The 20,258-nt window shown below is 40.9% G+C and overlaps 1 protein-coding gene across 1 annotated transcript in view; it reads right to left on the minus strand.

Moving 5' to 3' along the window:
• Positions 1-20,258, minus strand: part of COL6A6 (collagen type VI alpha 6 chain) — a 286,317-nt gene that overhangs the window by 16,324 nt on the left and 249,735 nt on the right. Inside the window, exons 33-35 of the mRNA XM_040353048.1 lie at positions 14,375-14,411; positions 4,925-4,936; positions 1,699-2,189 (exon numbers count right to left, since the gene is read on the minus strand). Of these exons, the coding sequence (XP_040208982.1) occupies positions 1,699-2,189; positions 4,925-4,936; positions 14,375-14,411 (540 nt within the window). The remainder of the gene's footprint in view (positions 1-1,698; positions 2,190-4,924; positions 4,937-14,374; positions 14,412-20,258) is intronic.

Genomic DNA, 20,258 nt, shown 5'->3' on the forward strand with positions numbered 1-20,258 from the left:
TGTGAATCTGGCCCTTAGTATTTAAGAAAAGGAAGAATTAAATAAGCTTGAGTCGTGCTAGTCACAGACTGTGCCCCTGCTCCTGCCCCACATAATGGTATTGGACTAGTGTGGGCACATGTTATGACGCAGACAGACTTATGTGCTCCCAAGAAATGTAGGGGAATTAATAAAATGTGAGTATGTGCTGGTGGGGAGGCCAACTCACAAGTTTGCTTTAGTACCTACTAGTATGAATAGTGCATCTCTGAAAACCATTATCATGCAGAACTTTGTAAGGTATGACATGAGGTTTTGAATAAAGAAGCCTTATAACAATCAGTCTGTTTTGTACTACTGTATTTATAAATGCTTAGGACCAACAAAAAAAACTTGATCTGTCCCTAATATAGTTATGGTTTTAAAAAGTGATGAAAAAAGTACATTGATTAAGGTGATGTTTGTATATAATAAAGGCTAAAAAGTTTAAATCTTGGTGAAAGTTCAAGCAATCAATAGCAATCAGTTTAACATATCAGATAGTTGATGCTAAGTTGCTTTGAATCTCTGCATTATTGAGTATTCATGGTGCTCCATGAGCATCTGGTGGGGTGGTTCAGACCAAAAACAGTCTACATCTCGTTATATAGATATGGGTGCACCTTATGGATCCTATCTAAGGATGATTGAAATACCGGGAGAAGCACATAAAGATTTTCTTGTGTTCTTGTTTTGAGTCATACAGTATATTGCATTTTGCTGAAGTGCTCCAAACACTATTGAGCCAGCTACATATAATTTGATCCTAGGTAAAGTCATTGCTGCCCTTCTGTGATCAGCTTCTTTTCATAACCTGTGGAGCAGATTTACTAAAACTGGAGGGCACAAAATCTGGTGCAGCTGTTCATGGTAGCCAATCCATTTCTAACTTCAGGTTCTTCAAAGTTCACTTTAAAAAAAATAAAAAATAAATGCACATCTTTTTTCAGGTAAAAAAAAAGTGCATTTATTGTTTTTTTACTTGGAGCCTGGAAAGCATTGCACCCGCGATCAGCAGATTGCAGGGGCCATGTAGGGCTCCTGAAGACTTCTCAGTGTATCTGTCTGCTCGTACCTCATATGGGCAGGCAAATACACACTGACTGGAAAAGACAATGAACTACCAGAGCGCTCAACAGCACCATGGTAGTGCTTTGAAACTACAAGCAGACAGCGGCAAAGACTGATGGGACTTGTAGTTTCCCATTCACAGTGGACTGTGAATGAATGACATGGCGGGTGGAACATGTAACATGCTCCAAAAGGTGAAATTATCCTTTAAGCTTTGACAAAAAACCTGGACGGTGATTGGTTACTATGCAGAAATGCACCAGATTTTGCACTCTCCATTTTTAGTAAATCAACCCCTATGTCTTCTATAGCCTCCACTCCTTTCCTTATGATTGCTATTGGAGAGACAGAAGTGTACCTCACCCCAAGTAATTGTTTTTATTATATTACAGATTACCAATAACACGTCTCTTGGTGACAATGCTTACCCACATTTTTCTTCTTGGATTTAGGTACACTTTACATTAACACCTGTGAGTCTAACGTTTGACTGCTTCTACCTAAAAAATAAATAATTATCTTCCTAAAAAAATTAATTAATAAAAAAAGATTCCTTTTCAAATGATAATAGCCAATAGGTACGCTGAGATATGCAATGTGGATTCATACCGAAAAGGCCCGTTTGATAGCAGGTGCAGGGGTGAATGCAATAACTGCTGGTATAATCCCAAGAGCGCTGTATTCCATCACTGCTGTATTTATGGAAACAACATCTGCGGAAGGACCATTGGTGAAAAACACTGCAATCTTTCTTACAGTGGCTCCTTGGACAGATCTCTTGAAGATATTCCTGCCTACAAATCTCATGCAGTTTCCGATGTCACGACGACCAGAGCTTTCCAGAGTTATTTCCTTCACAGCTGATAACAGCTGTTCTTGGCTGCGGAAATCAGCAAAACGTATCAGATGATTGGTATGTGTGTTGAAAGACACCACTGCTACTCTTGCCCCAACGGGGCAATTTTTTTCCCTGATTGTAATGCTGCTCAGAAGTGATGTGACCATCTCTATCATCCTTGTGAAGATTTCTGGTGTCATACCATTGGCCATATCCAAAGCTAAGACCAGTTCTGTTGGGTAGGCAGGACACATAGCTTTTTCTAAACAAAGCAAACAAGCAGTTAGCATTGACTGTTCATCCTGTGGCAAAACTTTAAAATTTTTAATAATGTGAGTTTCTGGTCAGGGAGTATTTTTCTATTATTACCAAGAAGCACACAAGACCCAACTGACCTTTTAAGCTGGAAGAACTGTGGAGCAATTAACCCTTAGGCCCCGTACACATGGTCGGACCAAACCGATGAGACTGGCCCGTCGGACCGTTTTCATCGGTTCACCTCTGAAGTGGCCATACGACCTGATATGTGTACACACCATCAGTCCAAAATCCGATCAGGTCAGAACGCGGTGACGTCAAACACACGACGTGCTGATCAAAACAAAGTTCAATGCTTCCAAGCATGCGTCGACTTGATTCTGAGCATGCGCGGGTTTTGAACCGATGCTTTTCTGTACTAACCATCGGTTTGGTCCGATGGGGCAGCGGTCCATCGGTTCGGTTTTGAAGCATGTTTAGAAATTTTGGACCGAAGGAAACCAGACCGATAGCCTATACACACGGTCGGTTTGGTCCGATGAAACTGAACTTCGGTTCATTCTCATCGGACCAAACCGACCGTGTGTACGGGGCCTCAAGGGTTCACAGCAGAAACACTTAAGCTGTCCAGGTTATTTCACTAAGCAGCTTGGCGCCCCCTGCAGAGCAAATGCCGCAGAGAGATGGCTGCTCATCGGTGCATGCAGGATGTTTTACTTTGACTGTGGCTGCTTTCTTACAAAAAAAAAAGGAAACTTCCCACAAACAATCCCCTCTGTGTAATCAATGTACAGCCATGGCCAAATATTTTGAGAATGACACAAATACTAATTTTCACAAAGTCTGCTGCCTCAGTTTTTGAGATGGGAAATTGCATATACTCCAGAATGTTATGAAGAGTGATCAGACGAATTGCAATTAATTGCAAAGTTCCTCTTTGCCATGAAAATAACTTAATCCCATAAAAAAAAATTCACTGCATTTGTGAAAAAGGCTTCAGGGTGCCCAAGAAAGTCCAGCAAGCGCCAGGACCTTCTCCTAAAGAGGATTTAGCTGCGGGATCGGAGAGCCACCAGTGCAGAGCTTGCTCAGGAATGGCAGCAGGCAGGTGTGAGCGCATCTGCACGCACAGTGAGGCGAAGACTTTTGGAAGATGGCCTGGTGTCAAGAAGGGCAGCAAAGAAGCCACTTCTCTCCAAAAAAAACATCAGGGACAGATTGATCTTCTGCAGAAAATATGGTGAATGGACTGCTGAGGACTGGGGCAAAGTCATATTCTCCGATGAAGCCTCTTTACGATTGTTTGGGTTATCAGGAAAAAGGCTTGTCCTGAGAAGAAAAGGTGAGCGCTACCATCAGTCCTGTGTCATGCCAACAGTAAAGCATCCTGAGACCATTCATGAGTGGGGTTGCTTCTCATCCAAGGGAGTGGGCTCACTCACAATTTTGCCCAAAAACACAGCCATGAAAAAATAATGGTACCAAAACACCCTCCAACAGCAACTTCTTCCAACAATCCAACAATAGTTTGGTGAAGAACAATGCATTTTCCAGCACGATGGAGCACCGTGCCATAAGGCAAAAGTGATAACTAAGTGGCTCGGGGACCAAAACTTTGACATTTTGGGTCCATGGCCTGGAAACTCCCCAGATCTTAATCCCATTGAGAACTTGTGGTCAATCCTCAAGAGGCGGGTGGACAAACAAAAACCCACTAATTCTGACAAACTCCGAGAAGTGATTATGAAAGAATGGGTTGCTATCAGTCAGGAATTGGCCCAGAAGTTGATTGAGAGCATGCCCAGTCGAATTGAACACTGAAAATACTGACTCTTTGCATAAATGTCATGTAATTGTCAATAAAACCCTTTGAAACGTATGAAGTGCGTGTAATTATATTTCACTACATCACAGAAACAACTGAAACAAAGATCTAAAAGCAGTTTAGCAGCAAACTTTGTGAAAAATAATATTTGTGTCATTCTCAAAACTTTTGGCTACAACTGTACATTGCAGGGAGTATAAGAAACTTTGCTACAGAGTCCTATCTGTTACTGCCCTGAAGAAAAGGTAATCTTTTGTCTATACAGTGAATCTGAAAGGGAGTGACTTTATTATCAATCAACTGGTGCACTTTCAGGACTCTGATGAGGAAAATGCAGAGTCTGCACCCCTTTGAGAGCGTTTTATCAAAAAATGTAAATTTTTGTTGCAGAGAATGCCTAATGCCGCATACACACGATCATTTTTCCGGCCTGTAAAAAAACTATATTTTCAGCCTCTAGAAAAAACGACCTTTTTTCCAACTTCATCATTAAAACTACGTTGCCCACACACGATCGTTAAAAAAAAAATGCTCTAGCAAAGCGCGGTGACGTACAACATGTACGACGGCACTATAAAGGGGAAGTTCCATTCGGATGACGCCACCCTTTGGGCTGCTTTAGCTGATTTTGTGTTAGTAAAAGACGATTCGCGCTTTTCTGTCTGTTACAGCGTGATGAATGTGCTTACTTCATTACGAACAGTAGTTTTTTACAAATCTTATTTTGCACAGTAAGGGAAGTTTTACCATAATTAGTTTGACTGAATGTTTTTTTAGTACATTTCATGAAGACTACATAGCCTGTAAAGGTCACTCTATCAAACATATTTCACATCCCTTTTACTAACATATTTATAATTACTTAGGCATTACAAAGTATAAAGTACAGAGTATAAAAGCTGAACTTTTCTTACCTTGGCAGCAAGCTGGAAGAGAAATAAAAGTAGATTAATATTAGAATACGTTAAAAATAAAAAAATGAATTAATTGTATTTATTATTTAGTGGGAATGCTAAATAGCATTCCCAGTATTGTTTTTCGTTTTTTATTATTCTTATTACTGTATTTATTGGCGTATAACACTCACTTTTTTACCCTGATAATAGAGGATAAACTGTGTTTTTGGCTCTGCGTAACTTCTGCATACAATCTGCTATTAAGACCATTCAAATTTTAAAATGTGCATCTCTTTCAGCTAATGATGGGACTTCTTCAACTTTTTTTCTACTATTTATACTTTTTAAAATATTAAGCTTTTAGATACTTTTTTTAACATTGAAGTCAATGAGAGCATCCTTTTTACCCCTTAAAATCTTCTCTGCTACCAAAAGTTTCAGCTCCTTAAAGCGGAGGTTCACCCTAAAAAACAAGTTTCTACCATGCCATCCAGCATACTAGCGTGAGCTACAGTATGCCGGCCGTCAATCATGTTCCCCTCTTCATAGGAATGCCTACTCCCCGCGGGAGTCTGAAACTTAACTAATGGATTAAACTGTGAGTACAGCGAAAAAAATAAAGGCATACTGTAGCTGACGCTAGTATGCTGGATGGCATGGTAGACAAAGAATTTTTTTTTTAGGGTGAACCCCCGCTTTAAGGAAATTTTAATGATTATACAGTGTTTCTATGGGGCTGATTAGAGTGGATGATGTCATCGGTAGAGCACGGAGCTTTAAAAAAATTATCTTTATAGAGAAGGAACAAATTGCTCTCACGCCCACAAGATCTACTTGTCATACACAATTTATACATCAAAACGTAGATATTGTGATACGCCATTTATTTTTGGCTGCTGGAGCTTCTAAATGACAAGAGTTCCACACTTTCTTCCATTGACTGTCATGTAAAAAATTCTATAAATTTCCCAGCAAAACGCACAGAGAACCTCTTTTTTAAATCGCTGAAATGCCCACAACATAAATTGTATACCGATACGTACACAAAGGCCGTGTGTCTCTAACGGTGAAGTTGCCGTTTTGATAGCATGTACTGTTGTGGATGTATTAAGGTTTGTTTGAAGGGTTCTCTCACTCATTAGGTGTGGGGATTAAAGGGGTTGTAAAGGTATTTTTCTCCCTAAATAGCTTCCTTTACCTCAGTGCAGTCCTCCTTCACTTACCTGGTGTGGAGAAAACCTCTTGGGGGGGGGGGGGGGCGACCAGGCAAGTCAGGACACTCTCTACTTTGCAGATAGAGAAAGGAGCTGTGTGTTATTAGGCATCCTGCTCGCCCCCTCCCCCCTCAAGAGGCTTTCTCCACACCAGGGAAAAAGCCTTGCATTACTGTGTGTAGTTACAGACAGAAGAACAGGCAGTGAGGATTTCTCAGAAGAAATAAGGACATTTAAAAGCAAAATCAAAGGATGAGGTAAGTGAAAGAGGACTGCACTAAGGTAAAGGAAGCTATTTAGGGAGCAATTGTTTTACCTTTACAACCCCTTTAATGATCAAAGAGAGGCTTTATAAGTACTGAAGGAACACTGCTTGTATGTCCTAAAGATGGTGTAGTGGTTATGGTGAATGGCTTTGGTGTGGGCTTAGCAATTCAGCTATTCAGCATTCCCACACATTTTCTGCAGGAAATGCATTTTCTATTTTCTAATTAGAATGCAATGGGATCATTTGCTTTCTTCCTTCTTTCCTCATTTGTGACACAAGATTGTTCTCTTCTTTAATTATTTTTTCTGATTTGTTTCACCATTTACAGTATATGTATGTAAAGACATATTTTTGGGGGTTTTGGATACATTAGGGAAGGATTACAATACCTACACCCAATTACCCCACATTTAAAAGTGCCCTGAAACTGGAGCCAATTGGTGCCGGTATTCTGACTTAAAAAGAGGCTAGGGGACAATTTACTACCCAGGGTGGGAGCTCTGCGGGAGACTGTTTTAACACCCCATCCAAGATGTGTTGGTAGGCGGTGTCCCCCATACAGTATAGGTAAATATTTGTTTACAATGGATTTAATTTTATTAAACTCAGAGCTGTACGGTGTGGAAAAGACTGGGACATCATTATAGAGAGTACCTGGCGCTTTCTTAGTGTGGACGTTACCTAAAAGGGAATCCCTTGGTATAGCACTGGCTCTAGCCAGAGCCCTTTTTACAGTCTTGATGGGATATCCCCTATCTAAAAATCTATTTGATATGGCAATGGCTTCCAAAGAAAAATTCTCAGGGGAACTACACAGGCGCCTGAGCCTAAGAAATTGGCCATATGGGACTGCATTAATGGTGTGACCAGGATGTGCAGAATCAGCCCGTAACAGGGCGTTTGCTGCGTTTTTTTTACGATACAGGTTGGTGGTGATCCTACCGTCAGTACCTGAGAGTCTCACATCCAAGTATTCAATGGTGGTGACCTGTAGATCTCCCGTGAATTTTAGATTCAAACAGTTATCATTTAAATAGGTCAACCAGCCATGTAGATCGACACTGCTGTCATTAATAATGAACAGCAGGTCGTCTATATAGCGACAGTAAAAAGCAGTGTCCAAACGACGGGGACTACCACATCCAAAGATGCGGGACCTTTCCCACCAACCCATGTATAAGTTGGCGAGCGAGGGGGAAAATTTAGCCCTCATAGAGGCCCCGCATCTTTGGAGGTAGTAGCCCCCATCGAACATGAAAAAATTATGTTTCAAGAGGTATTCCAACGCTTGACATATGAATTCCTGTAGGACCAAGGAGAACTTACCTGAGTCCCTTAGGAAAGTCTGTACCGCTTTAATGCCCAAATCATGGGGAATGCATGAATAAAGACTTGTGACATCACAGCTGATCCACCTGTGATTAGCTGTCCATGTGAAATTGTGGAGTTTGTTGAGAAGGTCCTTGGTATCTCGAAGATACCCCGGAAGACCCAAGACCAGGGGTTGCAATTGGCTGTCAACCCAATCACCAAGCCGTTTGTTTAATGAGCCAATACCTGCCACAATGGGTCTGCCAACAAGTGGACAGAGACCCTTGTGGATCTTCGGTAGGTGGTGAAAGATGGGCATGATTGGGTTGGCAGGAATAAACAAATCCCGTTCTTTAGTGGTAAAAATACCTGCCTGTACAGCACGATCTAAAAGTGTGTTAAGCTCTTTGCTGAAAGGAATAGTGGGGTCTGACTTTAAGGAGGAGTATGTATCAACGTCGGATAGTTGTCTCAATGCCTCATTCCTGTAAGTGCAGGAGTCTAAAATGACCACAGTACCTCCTTTATCAGAATTACGTATGGTAATGTTTCTATCATCACTAAGGATCTTCAAAGCATCAAATTCCTCTCTAGACAGGTTACAATCAACATGTTTCCTATGACACATCCGGGAAAGGTGAGTGAGATCTCTTTCCACAAGCTTTTGAAAGAGATCTAGATCCTTTCCCCTCGACCCCACCGGATAAAACTCAGAACGTAATTTAAACGGAATATAACTAACATCATCGGTGGGATCGATGGGGAAAGGATCAGACTCAGAGGCCAAATCCGTTAGGTCCTGTAAAGCACAGACCTCTGGAAATAAAACAGGGAGAGATTCAGACTCACCAATGATCGGGTTGCCAGGGGAAACGGAAACAGGGAAGTCCTCTAATGCGGATGTGTGAAAATATTTCTTCAAAGTGAGGGCTCGAGACAACCTATTCACATCCAATATAGTCCCGAAGAGATTAAAATGAGTAGTAGGACAAAAGTTCAGTCCCTTTGAAAGTAAAGTAGTTTCTGCAGGAGTGAAAGTTCTGCTAGATATATTCAGAACATTAGAGACTATTGCTTCAGTCGACCTCGAAGGGTATAGTGGGGTTTTGGTGCTTTTGTGACGCTTCCCCCCCTTCGTGTTTTCTTGAAAGGGACGTTTTCTTCTTTGCCGATTTGTCGGATGCGTGAGGGTGTGGATGGTTGCGAGTGTCTGTCTGGGAAGATCGTATGGCCGACACGGTGGTACGCTCAGGTGATGAGTCTGATCCTGTAGTGCCTATGGTGTCATAGGCAAACTCAGATTCAGGATCAGAAAAACCAACCGTTTTTGTGCGGTTCCTTCGGGGACAATTGGTCTGAAATAGTGGTTTCTTCCACACATATATTCTGCCGCTCTCATAATCGGTGTTGTCTCTGTTCATTTTGCCTCTCTTTGTGTCAATCACTGATTTTTCCAACCTGTCAAGCCTTTTGTTAAGGTGTCCATCAAGTGAGGAGAAGTCCGTGTGGGTTTGGAGTGGTGTAAGCTCCTTCTGTAAAGAGGCCATGTCCATCTGAAGTTTATCGATTAGTTACTGGTTGGATCTCATAAGAATGTCCATTAACTTCAAGGAACAGGTACTTAACGTGTCGGTCCATTCCTTTTTCAGGATGTCATCAAATAATTCAGATGAGGGGAATTTTTTAATTCTTAAACCCCGAGGGATTTGAGCCAAAGTGATGTATTCAGACAGAAAATGAGTGTCCCAATAGGATTTGATCTCTTTAGCCATAAGGGATTCCAACTTCCTAAACATGGATAACAGGGGAATATTATTGTCCTCACCGGTAGTGGAAGTGGATATCGGTGGCTGTAATCTCAATGGGTTGTCCAAAGGAGATTTGAGGGTTCTACTGTAGCCCGGTTCTGTTGCTGTTGTTGCAGGCATGTTGTCTTCCATGAATGAGCTATGGTTCCAAGATGTGAATCCGGAGGGTGACCGGAGAGAAAGGGTAACAAACCGATGAGTGCAAACCGAGCTGGCAGTCAAGTGGATGCAAAGTCCAAAAAACAACGAACAGGTAGAAAGACCGCCGCTCCAGGTGAGCACATACAGGTGATCAATGTCCACTCAGGAACCACACGGGTGCTGGCAATGCATAGGATTATGCAGATAAAGAAATGGATGGACAGCCGCACTCCAAATAGGTCTTTAAAAGAAGACGTGCTCTTTATTTAAAAAGGAAAAATGCACAGCATACAATCAGCATACAGTGGGGAAAACAGCTGACGCGTTTCGCATTAATTACTAATGCTTAGTCATAGCTACAAATGAAATAAAAGATTTCCAGATATATATACATATAGTGGTGCACACCTTGTCAGTCCCGCCCAATATCTGATTGGCTCCAGTGATTAGCTGAAATGCCAAACACATGTGGGGGGGGGGACCCAATAGAACAAATACAAAACATGTGAAATAACGTGAAAAAATGTGAAAGAATGTGAAAAAACATCCATAGGAATGCCGACAGTGTGTTAATAGACACACGATATATATAAAATGAAGGAGAATAGGAGCGTGTAATATGTGAAAAATAGGTCAAAAAGTGTGACTAGGTTCAATGCATGTCAATCTGAGAATAAAGATGATGATAATAAACATGAGAATGAATATGAAGATGGGCATTGAAGTCTATCATGGTGAAAGGAAGAATATTTAAGTGCAATAACGGCAGGAATGGAAAAATAAAATAATAAATAAATTGAGACTTAACATCGTCCCCTGGAGTTTGAGGGCTCTACTTTACTCTTTTACGTTGTTTTACTTATAAATATAAAATGAAGAAAAAAAGATTTTAAATTTCGAATACTTATGGTAATTCCATTCGTTTCAGGGTTTCCAGGTATCTTGTTCCCTTCAATTTTCATGTATACCATACATTCTCTGTGCCGTATTGTCATCGCCTTACCGGCTTTCTTTTACAGCACACAGAGTCAAATCTTTATTCTTATTTGCATTTATATATACATATTTGTAGGATTTCATATCCCTTTAGTGATGTACCCCTTTTGAAATCCTGTTACTTTTTCTCATTTTACATTCTTTTCACCACTATATACATAATATTATACATATACCACCACTGGTTAATCTCTTCACGCCTATTTTTACTTTCAATTTTTTCTATTCACCACCATGCCATTATATTTGCATTTACTTTTATTCACTAGTTTTTATTAAGCGACTTTGTTTATTACATTAAATAACTTTGTTTTTTGCCCTTTGGACTAAACATATCACACATATACATTATATTATATATATATATATATATAAATCTTTTTACTAGCACTTATTTGTATGTCTCGTGCTGAGAATCTTCTGCACGAGGCATTACTTTCTGCCATTGAGACACTTTCTTTTATATATATATATATATTTTATTTTTCCATTCCTGCCGTTATTGCACTTAAATATTCTTCCTTTCACCATGGTAGACTTCAATGCCCATCTTCATATTCATTCTCATGTTTATTATCATCATCTTTATTCTCAGATTGACATGCATTGAACCTATTCACACTTTTTGACCTATTTTTCACATATTACACGCTCCTATTCTCCTTCATTTTCTCTTTAATGTGCATATATATATCGTGTGTCTATTAACACACTGTCGGCATTCCTATGGATGTTTTTTCACATTCTTTCACGTTATTTCACATGTTTTGTATTTGTTCTATTGGGTCCCCCCCCACATGTGTTTGGCATTTCAGCTAATCACTGGAGCCAATCAGATATTGGGCGGGACTGACAAGGTGTGCACCACTATATGTATATATATCTGGAAATCTTTTATTTCATTTGTAGCTATGACTAAGCATTAGTTTTTAATGCGAAACGCGTCAGAGTTTTTCCCCACTGTATGCTGATTGTATGCTGTGCATTTTTCCTTTTTAAATAAAGAGCACGTCTTCTTTTAAAGACCTATTTGGAGTGCGGCTGTCCATCCATTTATTTATCTGCATCATCATAAGTGCAAACAGGAAGGGGGACAAGGGACACCCCTCTCTGGTTCCCCTCCCCACTGAGAAAAACTCAGAAGTATGACTACCCGTACGAATAGCCGTTCTGGGCGTACTATACAACAGAGAGAGCCATTGCTGAAAGCAGGAGCCAAAACCCATTCTTTCTAGTACTGCATGCATAAATTGCCAGTCTATTGAATCAAAGGCTTTCTCGATATCAATGGATACAATTATTCTAGAGGAAGAGTCCAAGTTATGGAGCTGTAAATGTGTGAAAAGTCGTCTTAAGTTAGTATCAGTCAACTTTCCCGACATAAAACTTGTCTGGTCAATGTCCACCAGTGAGGAAATCACATCAGAACTTTAGTCAAGATCTTAAGATCCGTGTTTAGCAAGGCAATCGGTCTGTAGGAAGAACATTCTAGAGGGTCTTTTCCTGGTTTGAGCAATAAAATCATATACGCGTCTAGCATTGATGTCGAAAGCGTCCATTGTTGTAGACACCAGTCCAATACATACGTCTTGTAAAAATCTGCCGGAAACCCGTCAGGACCAGGCGCCTTATTGGGCGGAAATGCAAAGATCACAGACACCACCTCCTTATTTGTTATTTTGGCCCCCAAAGCTGCCCGATCTTCATCGGACAACCTCGGAAGGGCCAGAACCCCCAGCAGGTCATCCAAGGCCAACAGATCATAAGGCGGGATCGGGGCGTAGAGGGTTGAAAAGTAATTTTGGAACGGCGCTAGAATGTCAATTGGATGTTTAACCAGGTCACCATTCGTACCTCTAACAACTGGGATATGTGTAATTTGATTATTGTCAGCCAGCAACTTCCCATTTTTGTCACCCTCAGAGAATAACGAGTTAGCTCTGTGTTTAGCCTCCATGTTAGCCAAGTTGTTACAATGTAAGAAAAAAAGGCGCCTCCTGGCCTGGGCCGTGTCCAGGCCTCGTGAGGAGCGGGTCTGGCGCTGGCTCTATGGAGTCTGGTGACCGGCCCTAGATGCTCCCTTTCTCATGTCTGGATGTTTCCCCACACAGTCCGGAGCTTCAGCTCCAAAAAATCCAACCAGAAAGCACCTAAAATCGAATAGATTACAGGAGAGATGTGGAGCTCCCTAGAAACACGTCCTGCCTCGTCTACATCCCGACACGCCTCCCTGAAATTCTGCTTTAATTAAGAAACTTGATGGTCTTCAGTAGGGATAAGCTTGTGTTTGTTCTAAACCAGGTTTGGGTCTGACCCCGGAAGCCAGTTGTCATTCTTGAGCCAATAAGCTGTGGGCACTGGATTCCCCACCCTGCAACTGATGTACATAAAAGTGTGGGGGGGGGGGGGATGCTTGTAACATTACATCTACTGCAAATGCAAATTTTAACATTTCCCAGGGTTAGGTTTTAAGAAAAACATTGTCTAGCTTACAATATTTATGGGATAAAAGTGTTATTTTAGTGTTAGGTTATATATCAATACATTGTTAATTAATAAAGTTTTTTGAGGGGAAAATATTCAGGTAATGTCTTTCACCTCACCATTTTCTATATGGTTGTTGAGTATGTTACTTGCAGCCCAGGTACCTGCTGGCCACTGCAGAGGAGACTCCATTGGTAGAATTATTAAGTTTAGCTTTGGGTCTCTTTTAACCTGACATGTATACCCTATGCAGACAATTCAAACTGATCACTACTGATCAACTGCACTGTAATTATTACATTTTTTTTTTTTACATGGAACAAAGTAATGTGACCTTCTCTCTAATGACATGTGAATGTGCTGTGCTAGGTGGTATGTCATATACCCTGTGCACTATGTTGTCATAGGAGAAAAAGTAGCATATGTTGACATATTTCTCACTAGAATCCCTATTCCAAGTCCCAGTTTATATAATTATATGCCAGCTGGTGCATGACCTTTTCTGCATGCACACCAAGATATACTTATGTGTAGTACTATAATCCTCTTTCTCTCAGTTCATTGAGGATTTTTTTAAGTTTTTTTACAGTCTTTTTTTTAATAATCATCCTACATGGTATGTGTATTTATCGGTAACAGCAGCTATATGGACCCAAATCACATTTTTAAGGTGTATATTCAGATGCTGGCATGTATATTCCATACCACACTTGACAGTAACTGTATTTATATTACTACAGGTACACATTCTCATGAGCCCCTTCCCTCAATGAGCTGACAATGTAAATTCCCTATCTCACATGATGCATACATCTGCACACGCTAGGGCCAATTTATTAGACAGAGGCCAGTTGCTTTGGAGTGTGGCAGGGAACCAGGGTATCCAGAGAAAAACCCATGCAAACGTCATACAGATAGTGTCCTGATTGGCATCCAAACTGGGCACTCAAATGCTGCAAGGCAGAAGTGTGAACTACCAGGCAACACATTCCACATATATATGCTGTAAGCTGTGCATGTGTGTCCATGAACATCATGGATGCATATTAAATTTTGGAAGGATACAATTTGCTTGTCCATGCACAACCAGTATGCCAATATAGTCAAGTAACCATTAGTAAATTAGGCTCATATCATTTATTTATATCATGTTATTAAATAGCAACCTGGTAAAAAAAGACAATTGCATGCACATATGCATAACTCAGCATAATGACAATCAGATATACAGTCGATTAATACTTACGGCATGTTTGACGTATAAAGTCAATCAGTTCACATGGCTGTACAGTAAACAGAAAAAAAAATGTAGTTAAAACCACAGCTAGGACAGTATTTCACAATCTATAGCCCCAATGAAGACCCCTTGAATCCATTTAGGGAAAGAAAGCCTTGACTAATGGAAGCATGGCATTACAGTGGGTGTTGATCCAATGCAGGTAGGTTAAGTGGCTCCATCACGAGTATTTACAATGATATGAGGTGAGGGGGTGAACTTGAACCCTGGAAAAGGTTACTGTCTCACTGACCTAAAGGAGATTCAGATACAGAAGAGTTGAACACCGACCCAACCACTCTGTGATATTTTGTCACAGCTTTATTTGCGGCTTTGACTTTGCTAGCTATTGACGTTGCTTTAGTTGGGCTATGCCCTCAAGTTATATTCTGGGGTCAGTCTAATGGCTGTCCAGCACTAATGGTAAGGACAGGCCTCTAAGGCCGGCCATACAAGGAGCACATTTCTTTCCTGCAACCACGGGTTGCAGGAAAGAAATGTGCCCGATTCCCCCATCAACACAAACAGTGTTGATGCGGGAATCCCTCCTGCCGTGTCATTGTCTTCTCTGGGGTGGGGGAAGCCGTCCCCGCCGGGAAACGACAATGATTATCTCCATTGGCTATAGCAGCCACTTGTGACAGTCGCAATCGAATCCTTTAGGCTGGTTGTATTGATCAATCAACTTGGTACATTCAGCCTGCCCATTAATAGTTTAAATCTCGGCTGGTTCCTGCTGAATGGCCTTAGACTATGTCAGTTTAGAGTAAACATGGTTTGCCATGTTTGTGTTTTAAATATGTAGTGCCTTCCACTTCCAACAAACTTCCCACTTGCAACAAAAAGTTTTTCACTGTTACTTCAGCTGACTCATTGAACATAATGCGCTCACTATATGGATATATTTCCTCAATAGTTGTAAGAGCAGGACACAGTACTGTACAGAGAGCTCCCTATATTGAATATGTAGAAGAGCAACAACTTTGACATTTTTGATAACCGCTTGCCAACCGCATCACTTAGATGTATGGTCACAGAGATGCTCTTCTGTGCCAGATCACGTACCTAGTATGTGATCTGTCACTTCCGGGTAGGGGGTGCACATGCGTGCTGACGGTGACCCAGCTGTGCTGTGATTAGACACAGCACAAGTTGATCAGCAGGTGCCGGCCAATGGATGTCTGTCCTGTCAGTGGGGAAGTGATGGTTTCTGATACCCTGCGAAGGATATAGTGTACACAAACACTGGCTAGGCAGGCATTTAACCCTAAGATCGCCCTACCTGTTTAAAGTGTTGCTAAACCCAGGACCCTGCATTCACTGTATCTGGTTCCCCACAGTACACAGAATATGGAAATGCAATTTTTTTTGTAAATATAAACTGCTAAATACCTTTTCTCATCAGCAGTATATAGTAGTCTTGTGACTTCTATCAGTGTCACTGTCCAGCCAAGCACTGGTTAAAGCTTGTAGGAGTTTTCTGACTTTCCTATGAGACTGCACGACCCCTAACCCCCCCTGTCTGGCAAGTGCTGGTTGGCCCTGTGCTGATCACATACACTCTCCCCAAAAAAAAAAAAAAAACCTCTCTAGCAATTTACATCAAACTAAACATGTGCAGCCTGCCTCCATAGACTCTGGCCCGGATTCAGAAAGAAGTATCTCTGAGTCCGACCGGTCGTATCTATGCGCCTGATTCATAGAATCAGGTTACGCATAGATATCCCGGCCGCTAGGTGGCGCTTCCGTATTATTACGCAAGGAATATGCAAATGAGGAGTTACGCCGATTCAGAAACGAACGACCGCCCGGCGTTTTTTTTTATGTCGTTTGCGTTCGGATTTTTTCGGCGTATAGTTACCCCTGCTATATGAGGCGTAGCTAATGTTAAGTATGGCCGTCGTTCCGGCGCAGAGTTTTGAAATTTTACGTTGTTTGCGTAAGTCGTTCGCGAATATGGATGGACGTAATTTACGTTCCCGTCGATACCAATGATGTCCTTGCAACGTCATTTAGAGCAATGCACTCTGGGATTTTTTTGGGAAGGCGCATGCGCAGTTCGGTCGGCGCGGGGGCGCGCTTCATTAAAATGATACACGCCCCCTATCTGCCAAATTTGAATTCCGCCGGGGGATTTAAGATACGCCGCCGCAACTTTACAGGCAAGTGCTTTGTAAATAAAGCACTTGCCTGAAAAAATTGCGGCGGCGTAACGTAAATAAGATAGGTTACGCGGATCTAAAGATCCGCTAACCTATCTGAATCTAGCCCTCTGTGTTATGAGGGAATTATTAGGGGACAGTGAAAGGAGGGGAGAATCAGAGAGGACAGGATTAAACAGCCTTTTTACACAATGCAGAGGAGTAACCCCACAATGAGTATAACAAGTATGCTTTACTGCACATACAGACTGATTTTACTAACACATTAACCCTTGTCCAGCCAGTATCATTAGTAAAGTGACTGTGCATAGTTTTAGCACTGATCACTGTATTAGTATCACTGGTTCTTACAGTCCCGCTATAAGCCGCTGATCGCCACCATTACTAGTATAACACTTTTTTTTACAGTAGTTCCCATAGTTTGTAGCTGCCATAACATTTGCACAAACCAATCAATATACACTTATTGGGATTTTTATTTACCAAAGATATGTAGCAGAATAAACATTGGCCTAAATTTATGAAGTAATTAGATTGATTTTTTAATTTTTGTTATTGGATATGTTTTATAGCAGAAAGTAATATATATATATATATATATATATATATATATATATATATATATATATATATATATATATATATATATTTCAAAGGTCAGGTTTTTTATTTGTTTATATAGCAAAAAATAAAAACTCAGTGGTGATCAAATAACACCAAAAGAAAGCTCTATTTGTGGGAAACAAAATTACACAAATTGAACTTGGGAACAGCGTTGCATGACCATGCAATTGTCAGTATAAATAACGCAGTGCTGTATCACAAACAATGGCTTGGTCATGAAGGGGGTTACATCTTCCAGAGGTCAAGTGGTTTAAAATAATTTTATAGTAAATATTATAATAATAACTTAAAACATTTACTTATTAAAAATACACTATTTCCCCCCTTTAGGAAAATGGTCACACCCTTGCATGCGATAAAATATTGGTTTTCGTTCATTGACACAGGGTTTGTTTCAGATACCAAGTCATAATGAATTGTCCCTTAAGGAGCCTCAACACACTAATGCACCTTCACTACTTTGGGGCAACATAGTATATGACAATGCACAAAGCGGCCCGGATTCAAGTAGAAGCGCGCATCTTTGTGCGTGCGTAACGTATCCTATTTACGTTACGCCTCCGCAACTTTGACAGGCAAGTGCCGTATTCTCAAACCAAAGATACGACGGCTCGGACTCAGAGTTACGACGGCATATCTGGAGATACGCCGGCGTAACTCGCACGAGAATCCGGGCCAGCATTTTCATCTGTGAGCTGTAGTGTGCTGTAGCAAGGATATGCTTTCTTCGCTGAAAATATGCTTAGGAATAACATTCAGATTAATTGGCAACACACATATAACACATGTTAACTAACATTAAACACGGATGATTATCTGGCCCTAAAGCTTCTCTGTCACTAAGTAAAAAAAAAAGTCCTCCCTGCCATCCACACCACCAATATTTGCTTGCGGAAGGTCCTTCAGCATCCAACAGTTTCAGGAGTGTGCCCTCTTTGGTTCCTTCTCTATGGCTTTACGTCCAGAGTGACATAGGGGCTGACAGCAGGAACCACACAAGTGGGAAGTTACCCAGTGGAAGAAATCACAGAATACAGTACAGCAAAAGTGTTTAATGCTGATATTCCTTAACAAACTTAGCATTTCAAGGGATTGAAGATCTATGGCCTGAGAAGTGAAAAGGGGTATGTGTTTACTTTTGTTTTGTAGGCAAGATTTAATTTTTATTTTAGTTTCAATCATTTTTATTAAAGATTTTTAATTGACAGTATAGCCACATATTGTAACAATGCCAAATAAGGAATTGTTTGTAATGGGTGTAACATCGCAGACAAATAGCACAATATTAGAGTCAAGTTATAATGATAATTCATTGTGCATTTAAAATAGTATAGACAATTCAGTAATATCTTAAAAAAAAAAGAACTTCCATGTGCACAACTGACTAGACATCTATAGCAGCATATTCATCTATGTATACTTCAAGAGTGTGTGGGCAAGTAAGCCAATATCATTTTCAAAGAAAGAGAAAATAAGAGAAGTACTGTAATAACCATGAGAAAATGGAAAGGGTTGGAAATAGAAAACAGAGGGGGGTAGAAATAGAGGTGAAAGGAGGGGGAGTAGTAGAGGAATAGCCTGGTATTAAACAACTTTCCCAATCTAAGATGTTCCAATGGATAACAAAAATGGGCAAGGGTTATATGGTTATGTAATGTAAGTAATGTTTAATTCAGTAAGTAATGGGAGATACGTGGTATCCAGTTTTTCCTAATGATTTTCATGGCATCTCTTAAGCCGCGTACACACGACCGTTTTTAATGTCATGGAAAAAACAACCTTTTTCTCAACGTGATTCTTGTCAAGCCTGCCTTGCATACACACGATCGTGAAGAAAAAATGCTTGAGCAAAGCACTGTGACGTACAACACGTACAACGGCACTATAAAGGGGAAGTTCCACTCGGATGGCGCCACCCTTTGGGCTGCTTTTGCTGATTTTGTGTTAGTAAAAGTTTGGTGAGAGACGATTCGCGCTTTTCAGTCTTCGTGCTTTTCAGTCTGTTACAGCGTGACGAATGTGCTATCTCCATTACAAACGCTAGTTTTATCAGAACAAGCGCTCCCGTCTCATAACTTGCTTCCGAGCATGCACATTTTTTCCCGTCGTTAAAGCCTACACTGGTGTTTCACGACGTGAAAAACAACGTGAAAAGTTAGAGCATGTTCTAAATTTTTAACGCATAGAAAAATGCTCTGGAGGCTACACACGATCGTTTTTAATGACAAAGTTAAAAAATTGCATTTTTCTCGTCATGAAAAATGGTCGTGTGTACGCGCCATTAGTGTAGCTGCCATCTTTTAATTTATTAGATACCAGAATTTTTTTTTTTACCTGTGTTATATTTGGCTGTGTGGATACCATGGGCCAAATCCTCAAAAGGGATACGCAGGCGGAACTGCTGTTCAGCCTGCGTATCCCTGTGCCTATCTTTGGAACTGATCCTCAGAAGCAGTTTTCCAAAGATAGGCAGAAGATCTGACATCTGTAAGACACTTACACTGTCAGATCTTAGGATGCAGTACCGCATCCGCCGCTGGGGGCATTTCGCGTTGAAATGCCGCTTTGCGTAGGCAAATGAGGACTTACGGAGATCCACAAAGCTTTTCAGCTTTGTTTTTTCTGCGTAAGTTTACGTTTGCATACGTAAAATTAGGAATGCTTTTACAAAGTGTAAACTAGTTACACCTTGTAAAAACAGACCTTTTTTTCGATCGCCGCTATTTTTTTTAAATTTTGAATTTTATTTTTCGGCGCGTAACTTTTTTTTTACCCGACGCAACTTTATTGTCCCGTCGCAATCCACAAAGCCCGACGTAACGTAATTTCGCGCGCTGCCCGTCGGGAAAATGACGTCACGAGCATGCGCAGTACGGCCGGCGCGGGAGTCATCGCCCCCTGCAGAAGAGGACCGCCTTGCGCCGGAGACATTTAAGTTACACGGCCGAAAATTTCTAGGTAAGTGCTTTGTGGATCGGGCACTTAGGTAGAAATTTTCCGCCAGTGTAACTTAAATGGTAAAAGTTAAGTTAGGCTACGTTTTTGTGGATTTGCCCCCATGTTCTGGC

The sequence above is a fragment of the Rana temporaria genome, chromosome 5 (genome assembly GCF_905171775.1).
Source record: "Rana temporaria chromosome 5, aRanTem1.1, whole genome shotgun sequence".
Taxonomy (NCBI): domain Eukaryota; kingdom Metazoa; phylum Chordata; class Amphibia; order Anura; family Ranidae; genus Rana; species Rana temporaria.